Source organism: Oryzias latipes, chromosome 6 (assembly GCF_053564925.1).
Source record: "Oryzias latipes strain Hd-rR chromosome 6, Olatipes_Hd-rR_3.1".
Classification (NCBI taxonomy): Eukaryota; Metazoa; Chordata; class Actinopteri; order Beloniformes; family Adrianichthyidae; genus Oryzias; species Oryzias latipes.
In genome coordinates, this window is record NC_136242.1 from 32425001 (window position 1) to 32435084 (window position 10084).

General features: G+C 43.3%; 2 protein-coding genes across 2 annotated transcripts in view; one reads left to right on the plus strand and one right to left on the minus strand.

Annotated features, from left to right (window-relative positions):
• The window catches only part of dennd11 (DENN domain containing 11), a 7571-nt gene extending 2553 nt beyond the window's left edge, over positions 1-5018 (plus strand). Inside the window, exons 4-9 of the mRNA XM_023956080.2 lie at positions 518-671; positions 751-889; positions 973-1104; positions 2668-2818; positions 2958-3026; positions 3112-5018. Coding sequence (XP_023811848.1) covers positions 518-671; positions 751-889; positions 973-1104; positions 2668-2818; positions 2958-3026; positions 3112-3307 — 841 coding nt within the window. The 3' untranslated portion in view covers positions 3308-5018. The remainder of the gene's footprint in view (positions 1-517; positions 672-750; positions 890-972; positions 1105-2667; positions 2819-2957; positions 3027-3111) is intronic.
• A 443-nt stretch (positions 5019-5461) lies between these two features.
• agk (acylglycerol kinase) lies at positions 5462-10035 on the minus strand. Its single transcript, XM_004069852.5, has 14 exons — positions 9576-10035; positions 9448-9487; positions 9293-9372; positions 9134-9209; positions 8915-9040; positions 8736-8830; positions 8590-8659; positions 8374-8453; positions 8237-8294; positions 7456-7603; positions 7279-7376; positions 7139-7209; positions 6959-7043; positions 5462-6880 (listed from the first exon to the last, which is right to left on the minus strand). Exons 1-14 carry the CDS (start codon positions 9683-9685, stop codon positions 6746-6748), a joined length of 1272 nt encoding a protein of 423 aa, XP_004069900.1. The 5' UTR covers positions 9686-10035; the 3' UTR covers positions 5462-6745.
• Between the last annotated feature and the right edge of the window lie 49 nt (positions 10036-10084).

Here is a 10084-nt window from a genome sequence, read left to right on the forward strand (position 1 = left end):
TTTTCTTTAAATGTGTCCTTATTTATCATAGAAAAATCCACTTGAACGCCAAAAAACACAATTTTTATTGGAGTGGGGTTGGTCTTGAAATGAAAAAAACAAACAACAATGAACCTATTTTTAATTAGGTTAATAAAACAACTCTGTTACGGATGCTAACAATGAAAAAAAAAGGCTGAGACTGACTTCAAACATCTGAAATGCAAGGGGAGAAATGGAAATCCACATACTGACAGGAGAAGACGTCAAATGTCTGTAGAGGATTCTGTGGTTCTGATTAAACAAGCAGATTGCTTTTTTTTCTGTCTGTCCCCAAGGACTTGTTGTTTAATTATCCACCCATGCAGACGCTAGTTCCATTTGAATATTTAACAAATGGATGGAGTGAGTCGTTTCCATTCAAGCCGCGGCGCTCCGGCTCAGCATGCGGTGTGAGCGGCTCGGCCTTTTTGCAGGAGACCGACGATGAGCTGATGAAATATTTTTTTTTTTAAATCTGAATATCTTTGCACGGCAGGCATCAGCTGCAGTGTCCAGGCCAGTATTCTCCCCTGGAGGCCTTCTACGAGGACAAGAAGGCGGTCCTGCCCCCGACAGGAAACGGCCTTGTGACAGCCTGTCCAACCTGGAGCGTGACTGCTATAAACCGCTGCATGCACCCGGAAATGAAGGTCAGAGGGGCGCCAGAATCCCGCCCCCCTATCGATGGGTTTTCTCCCCAAAAGTTTTCAAACACGTTGGTTTCTGCAGATCACGCACCCGGCCGGCTGCATGTCCCAGTTCATCCAGTTCTTCGGGGAGCAGATAATGGTGCTGTGGAAGTTTGCGTTGCTGCGGAAACGCCTCCTCATCTTCTCCCCGCCGCCCGTAGGGGTGGTCTGCTACAGGGGTGAGCAGCTTCGGCTTTTGCAGCACGTTTTCTGACGAGCTGGTGCATGAGTGCAGGAAACTTTCAGCGTCTGCTTCCTCTAGTGTACTGCTGTTGCTGCCTGGCCAACGTTTCCATACCGGGAATCGGCGTTTCTGTGCCTGAACTGAGGCCTTTCTTCTACGTCAACATCGCTGACATCAGCGCGCTGGAAACTGAGATGTCCTACGTGGCCTGTGAGTGCAACTTTTCTCTGCAACAACGGCGAAACGAGGTTCAAATTTTAAGAGGGATACTAAGAGACAAAGTGGATTTCAAATCCAGATCAACCCAACTTCTCAGGGAGTAAAATTCAGAGGAAGTCTCAGCTCCAAAATGCTCAATAGCAGTGGTACCCAACCGTTTTCATGCCACGGACAGAACCAGCCTAAAGTGAGAGTCTGATTAGTCTCATTGTTATTTTTTTAAGCTTCCAGTTTCCTTTTGAGGGTAAAGTTAACCTTTTTTCCTATGCAACATATAAAATCTGCAGCTGCTTTAAATTTTATTTTATCAGTCGATTTAAAATGTCGTCTAGATTTCCCCTGAACCCATAACTGTCAAACTGGAAGCTTAAAAAAAATCACACGCCAACTTCAGCCTCGTCCGACTTTTACTGTGTGACTACGGAGCGATTTTTGTACCATTATTTAAAGCGCAACACTCACTGTTTTGAGCACAAAGCTTCAAATTATTAAACAGGAAAATGCACTGGAAGATCACAAATACACTATGCAAACAAAACAATTCTCATTTAAGAGAAATCCTCTCCTCTGTGCTCCTAACAGAGCATTACAGGTGGTTACAAATGTGCCACAAAAGCCAGCCAATCACAGACATGGACACCAAGGTTAGAGCTGATTGGTCAGAAATTCTTCCAGTCAGCTCGCAGACTGGATCATGTGTGCGCGATCAGAAGAATTCAAAAGAGTAGAGTTTGTTTGCGCGTATTTCTTAGTTTCAAGTGAAAAATAATTTAGTTTTAAGCACACGAAGTTTTTGAATGTTTCAGGCTCAAATCAGCGAGTGTTGCACTCAGAACAACGGCACAAAAATCCCTCCATGTGTGACAGGTTCACAACTACAACTTTATTAGCAGCATCCTCTGCATATTCTCCGTATATCTCATTCTCCATTCATGCTCCAATATTCTTTTATTTTGAAATGAAAAGGCTCTTCTTCTGTTTTCTCTCTGGCTCGTTTCTGCTAGAATTGTTCTGAACCTGAAAAGCACTTTGTGTTTGCCGCTGTATGAAAAAAGCATATTAATAAAGTTTGAATTTGAAAAGAAACTTTCCAAATACGTTTGTTAACTTTTGGTAGCGATTGGAACAGCCGCTTTAAGACAGGAACTTGTTTCTTTTCTACGTGGATGAGATGGGGGAGAGTCAAGGAGGTAAATAAATAAATTAAACTTTCTTCAGAATCAGATTAGAAATAAAATGGACAAAAATGTAAGTTGTGTTGTTTTTCCTCTGCAACTCTATAGACTAAAAAAAATAATTCCCTTTCCTGGTTGTGGTCACAGACAGAGGGTTGCATGTCAAAAAAGTTGACTGAGCGGTTATCAGGTCTGGTTTTTACAACTAAACATAGACTTGTGCTATACTTTCAGATAAAACCGTTCTTTAAAAACTTTTCCTTTTGTCTAGTTTGGTATGTGAAATAATGGATGAACTGTTCAAATATTGATCACCTTTAGCATGATGTGTGCAGTTGAAACCCTTAAAGTGTCATCTGTTCTTTCTCTATGCGTTAAGGCACAACAGAGAAGATTTTTGAGGATAAGAAGGATCTGTACGACGTCTACGTGGACAACCAGAACGTGAAGACGCACAGGAGCCACCTCCAGCCGCTGCTCAAGCTCAACGCCGCAGATAAGGAGAAGTACAGGAAGCTGGGGGAGCAGAGGTCAGCCCCCTCTGAGCATCATATGTGCTTTCATTCTGCATGGAGAGACCGTTTTCTCTGCTAAAGCTTTCTTTGCGTTTCCCATTGACCTAAACTGTTTATTTTTGTTCATCTGTCAATCAAAATCTGTCTCCCTCAGGCAGTTGCTGCTCTACTCCCAGGAGGTGGAGGAAGACTGCACGTCAAACGAGGAAGATCTCTTTATTCTGTAAGAGTTGCTTCAAAATCTGTGCGTGTGACAGAGATCATGCGTGTTCACGTGTGCTGTGTCGTCTCCTCCCCCCCTCCCACAGGTTCTTCATGGAGCTGAATAACCGCATCTTTCAGACGCTGTCGGAGGTGGCGGGCAGCGCCGACCCCACCCTCACGGTGGATCACGTGAGGGCCATGGGGCTGGACCCCCAGGGCGACCGCTCCTTCCTGGCTGACCTGCTGGAGGTGTACGGCATCGACGTCACGCTCGTTGTGGACAACCTCTGCTGCCCCTGAAGCCCCGCCTCCCCCTTTTGAGCCTTCACACAAACACCGAGGACACCGTCGCCACGGGGGAACTTCCTTTGTCGTCTCTTTCTACTATGTGGTCATCCCCTGGAGGCGAGGAGAACGTTCCGGGTTCGGCTTGGCAGCAGAGAAGCTCTGACGGCACCTGAGAGCCACTCATGACCAAAACTTTGACTTCTTCTGCCGGAAACTCGTTTGACTCTGGACGATGGGGTTCTGGGACTCGAACATCTTCACCGCGGGATGATGGATCGTTCCTCTTGTCACGAGTCACTGACACCTTCACAGTCCCACCGTTCCTCGTTCACTTTGAAAAGCTTTACAGGGAAGGTTTCCACAACAGGACGCGGTCGCTCGGAAACGCTGGGAACCTCACAGGCTTGGCAGTTTTTGGATTTTCCTCCTCTGGAGCTGTTGAACGAGCGTCTTTTCACTTTTTCTACCTTTCAAAAAGACAGCAATAGGAGTCCTGATGGGTGGACCGAGGTCAGCCTCACAGAATTGGGTTTTACACTTTTTCTTCCAAGAAAATTGTTTTCTTTTTAAAAAAAAACAGTAATTGATGAGAAGGAAAAGGCTGTTTGTAAATACCACCAGCTTTATGCACTTTCAGCACAAATGTTCACATTTTTTTCCTGTAACCCTGAAAATGCTCCTGATTATTTGAGTTCCAGTGTCACTAAAGTTGCTTCTGCACCACCTCTGCACACAGTTGTGCTTAACTTTAACGTTTTAAAAGCCATTTTTTGCTGGAGGACAGCCGGTCCTGTTCTTCCTGTCGCTAGCAGCAGATCAACAAACAACAAAAAAGAAACGTTCTGCTCCTCTGTGCTGATGAGGATCTTTCTGCTTTTCCCTCTCCTCTCTGTGTGTGGATGAGAGCGGGGCAGTAACCTCCTCTGAAGGGGTCGGTGCCAGCTGAGGGTTCCAACCCCCACTTCTTCCTCTGAGCGAGTCCGGCTTTAGAGATGGGGCCAACTGTGTCTGAATGCTGCCGGCAGAGAGCTTTCTCGGACGGCCATCAGCAATCATTTTGTTCCACGTTGGAACACGCCAAGCTCTTTTCGTCTGGATGGTTGTTTTTTTCCTCCCAAATATGAGCTAAAATATTAGACCGTGATCCATCGCTGCGTCTTTCATTCCAGGTTTTGTTAGAAGAAATGGCTTAGAACTGCTGACATTTCTATCTGCATGAGCGGTAGGACTTTTATGTCTTGATTTAAAAAAAAAAAAAAATAAGGGAAAGGGAGTAACTGCACTAAAAGGTTGGGAGGGGGAAAATCAAATAAAAAGCTTTATTTTAAAAGAAATGGGGCCTTAAAACTCATCGCGTTCAAGACTCTTGTTTCTGTGCGTCAACCCGACTGTTGTTCTCTGACGCTCCGGTATTCAAAGGCGGCGTTTGCCTCCACACTTCTTCCACTGTACAAATGCCTTCTCTGTCTGAATGTCCACAGACGGCAGCTGGTCGTTTGTGCGGCGTGCCGCTCTACTGAATGTCAAGACGACTGCTGCACATCATGGCGACGCATCCACGTGGTTTTCCCGCCGTTTTCCCTCTCGACTGTGCTGTAAATCGAGTGTCCACCGGGGAGACTTTTCGTGTACTGGTACCGCTTGAAGAGCTCCACAGCATGAGCAACTGTCAGCTTCACTGTACTGCCGTTGTAAACCAATAAAAACCCTGATGGTGTTTAAATCTTTTCCCCCCCTTTTTTTTCTCTTCCCTGGTAGTAAGTTTTATAAGGACATGTAGATGACAGCAACTCCACAATAGAGACAGACCGTAGCTCCATTACTGCTAACATTAAATTAACAATAATTTGAAGGGATTTTAACCAAACGCCTGAGAAATCAGCTGATGTAAAGTTAAATAAGCATTTAAACGTGTTTTTTTTGTGTGTGTCTCTGTGTTACAAGTGTTTGTGGAAACCTGTACGGTGGTGTAGTGGTTAGCACCCTTATCTCACATGAAGGAAACCCCAGTGGGTTGACACGTTTCTGTGTGGAGTTTGCATGTTTGCTGCATGCATCTGGATGGAATACCGTGCTAAAAATGGCCCTCCAAAAGTGACAAAGTTAGGCACTGTAATGGAGTTCAACACAAGATATGTCTTTAGGGAACATGGTGCACAGACAAAAACAGTTTCATGGTTTTTTATTAATGTTTTTTTACTTTGTGTTTTCCAATAGAACATTTATCTGTGAGAAAGAGGGGCTGCATGAAGGCAGGCAGATTTTGAAAAAAAGATGATGGGAGTGTTTGTTTTTTTTAAGTACACCCCCCCCCCCATGCAGTTTGCTGGTCCATCATCAGACCGCACAGAAACAGAAAACCCCATTCTCTCCTGAGGGACAGTTTGGTCACCAATTAACCTGTAAAGCATCTCTTTTGGACAGCAGGGAAGCTGGAGTAAACCTCCAAGGAGAACATGCAAATCCCTCACTTAAGGGTCTTGAACCAGGACTGTCTCACTGTTATGCGACAGTGCTTACCGCTACACCACTGTGCAGCCCCACATAAACCAATGGGATACAAAAATGTTAAAATATTTTTTTTTTTCAAAGGTTTCATACCAGAAAAAACATTAGATGGATAATCAGCTTTTTTTAAGAGTTTCAGTGGATTTATGTATATATTCAATAATAATTAAAAAATGGGTGAGTCTTGGCCAGTAAACCCCTCGCGCTCTGGTCCTGGTGGAGACGCTTCTTTACTTTCTGTAAACAGATCTTCTCCAAAAACCAGTCTGATTTGCTCCCAGTCAAGCCAAACATAAAAACAATGTGAGCAGCAGGACAGAAATTTAAAATCAGCTAAGCTGAACTCTTTTTCAGAGCGCTGTCGTTCAGATTTTGCATCCTCACCTTTCCTTGAATAAGCAGGAAAGTGACGTCTGTGCCTTTCTGTGTGCAGATCCCGGTTTAATCCTACAGATTTGCCGTCGACACCATCTGTCGGCTCAGGCCGGCCTCCTCCGGCACAGAGAGACATTCATGAAGCAGTTTTTTTCTTTTTATTTCCTTTTCTGCATCTATTCACTCCTCTTTTCCAGCCTTTTTCCTCTTCAAGGCTAAAGCTTCTCTTTATTTTCATAACAGGCTTAAAGTCTTCAGCTTTAAACCCGTCGTCGGTTACGCTGCTGGAAAAAAAAACTACTTTGAACTGAGTCAAGACGACATGAAAATCGTGTGTCGTTCTGTAAACTTAACATAATTACACGCCTGGAAAAAGCTGAATTTAACTAAAAATGTGAAAGAAAGTGTCTTACATATTGATGTAAAAACAATACAGTTTAAGTTGACATGCTTCACTCTTTTTTTCATCCAGACAGACGTAAAAGGTCCATTTTCAGGCAGTTCTGGTGTTGTTTCTCCTCTCCGCTCCGGCTGCTGTCGCTGCTCTTCGGAGGCTTTTCATCCTCGTCACTGTGGCTGTGAGAGGAGCTGCTCCCGGCGCTCCGCGCTGATGAAAAAACGCAGTTTCCTGGGCAACAGCCTGACCTCCACAGGCATGGCTTCGTACTCCTCGTTGTCGATGTTGAAGAAGCCAGAGACGCCCTGCAGGGGTTTACGCACAAACATTCACATCAAGGAGAAAGAGCTGAGAGAAGAAAGCATTTTTCTGAAATCTCCCACCTCTGGTAGTTTGAGCTGGCAGGCTCCGGCCTCCAGTTTGGTCGAATTTTGTGTGAAAGCTGTCGGATCCGCCTCTTTTTTGCTCCTTTACAATGACAAATCGATGCAAACAGAAACTTTTAAAAACACTTTAGTGGACGCTTTGAACGCAGCTGACTGATAAAAGAGGAAGTTCCTAACCCCACGCTGATGAACTCCCCCACGGTGAAGCTGTCGGGCTCTGCCCGGATCACCATGGAGTCATGGAGGCGCTGCAACGCAAAACAACCAATTTTAACGTGCGAGGGGCGATCTTAGCAGTGATTCAAAGTCACACCCACCCTCTCCACCGGGTTCTTGTTGTGCGTTTGAACGTACAGCTCCACCGTGGCCAGCTGTTGCTCCTCCCACTTCTCCGCCACCTCCACTTTAGGAGGCTCTGAGCAGATGAGCCGGCAGAACACAAATAAATACGACATTACTGTGTGATCTTCTGCAACACAATCACACAAGCTCACCTTTAACCGGGGGGTTCCAGTAGCTTTTTAGTCGGCGCACAATGCGGCGGAGCAGGTTGGGCCTGGGGGGTTTCTGAGGGGGCAGATCGGGGGGTCGGAGACTGGGAGCCAGGTATGAAATTGAAAGTTGTCGGACCAGGGGCCACTCCTGCGAAAAGGCAAAAAAGAAAAAAGCAGGTGTAAACGAAACGGCATCACACTGCAGTGACATAGAACGGTGTCTGTTTGTACTGTTTATGTTGTTTTTTTAAGTGTCACACAATCCTTTGTTTGTCCGCCTTGAACAAACTGAGCCGCTGGGCTCAGAGCAAGAACAGAAACATTTCTCTGATATTTGTTACGTTTAATGACCAAAATGTCAGAGACTGTTCATGAAATCATAATTGATTCATTTCCTTTTATTTTCAAACACCCAATAGTAAAATATCAGGATAAACAGACAAACAAAAAGGAGTGGGTAGAGGAGAAATCGTAATAATTCCCACCATATTCTTATATTTGATACATTTTTACATGTTAAACACTGAATAATTATTCACATAGACACAAAATAATTAAAGGAAAAGAAGCATCAAGGTACCAAAACAGCATCATTAATTCATGAATGTTTTTTTACATTTTCCCATTAAGCTTCTCGTTTTAGAATTTCCAAAATTCCAGTTTGTATTTTTATTTTTACTCTTTCCTCCGTGTTATTTCACAATTCTATTTGTTGGAAACACAGAATAAGGAATACTCCTTTCTTAGTGAAAAAAAAAGGTTTTATGTGAAGAAAATGTACCTTCAGAGTTTGAAACCAGTGCGCTGCGTTTGTCTTCAATGGTCCGAGGTACCAGTATCTGTTTGAAAGTGCATTAATCCATTTATTCGTATGCACGATCAATCGCGTAACCATGGTTACAGCCCAAACAACCATACTTGCTGATTGTGGCGGCCACGTCCCTGAAAGCCCCCCAACGCAGACCCATCAGAGCAAAGACGGGCTGATCTGTCTCTCCCTACAAAAAAAACACACACACGTCAGCACTGCAGCGTAAACTCACAGGGGTTTTTTGTAGGAAATATGAATGCTAAAAAGTAACTTATGCATTAAAATGTACATGTTTTTAACAGGAAAAAAAAATATTTTATTACTTTGATTTGCAGCACATCCAGAGGTACAGTTTCTCCTCTCAGAATCGACAGTGTGGCTGAAGTAATGTCCCTAAAAAGTATGTTTATCACATCAAATACAAGTTCATTTTAAACATTTTAAAAAGAGATTTTTGTTTTCAACTTACTTAACTTTGTTGTCGCTGAGGAGATGAAGACTCGGACTCAGGGAATTGTGAGAACCCAGAGGAATGTACCCAATCGGGACGTTACTAAAACTATCCTGCAGTCAGAAAACATATCTCAGTTTGCATCTTATAAATAAACCTAAAAACATTTATGTAATTACATTATTAGTTTTGCATACTTGATCCGGCCTTCTCAGCAAACCTGTGATGACCTCCTGCAAGGTGCCATCTCCTCCAGCCACGATCAGCATGTCTGTCTGCTCCAACAACTCCATCAGTTTTTTGGCCTGACCTTCATAATCTGTCTGTGGAGGACATGATATGACATTCAGCAAGGCATGATGGGATATTTGAGGATTTCTACCTACCAAAGCCATGTTTACAAAATTCCATCAAACCTTCACTATTTTTATCTCCACACCGGCCAGGTGTAAAATTGGAGCTGCATTCTTTTCGAATAATTTGTTGGCTTTCCTGGAGAAAATTATAACAAATAAATGCATAATTAGTAGGAGGGAAAGGAAGAAATCAGATTTGCATTTTTGACGTCTTCTTACCCGCTGCAAGCTGCAGGATTTAAAATTACAGTTGCTTTCTTTAGTTGCTCCTGTGGGGCAATCTGTTGCCGTCCAAATTCCTAGAATAGCAATAATTATTAGAGGCATACTCACATGAAATAATAATAATAAAAGGACAGTTAGTTCACATTTACCCTGGCCAACTGACAAGCTTCTCTGCGCAGGAGACTGTCGCTAGAAACACATAAAACACAGAATAAAGAAAGAGCTACACACGTGAACCCAGTTTGGATGACATTTTCAAAGATAAATAAAAACTCACCAATGTTTACCATACAACCAATACCCCCCATAGGACAGGACGCACACAGCTAAAGTGGACTTTTTCCAGTGATTCCGTATCGTCTTAAATACTTCTACAACCCGAGCCATGATTATTAATCCCCACAAAAAAACAGTCTACCTCTGTCACATACTCAAAATGCAAAGATTCTGACGATTTAAAGTGTTTTTGTGACAGCGGTCAAAACTCACACTGCGTGGAAGGAGTGGTGTAACAATACAATCGTTCCGTCTAAAACAAGGCGGAAATAATATCTACACATCTAAAGCGGTCGCTTTTTAAATAAAAAATATGAGCTTATTTTTGCATATTACCATTAACTATTAATTAAACAATACAAGTTCACAAAATATGAATATATGTAAGATGTTTTCCTTGATTTCATTTTTGAAATTGTAGTGTTCACACACTTCATTATATACTACAACTCCCACAGGGCACGGTTGCCCAAATCTTTCCGAGGACCCCGCCTGCACTAATAGTACAAT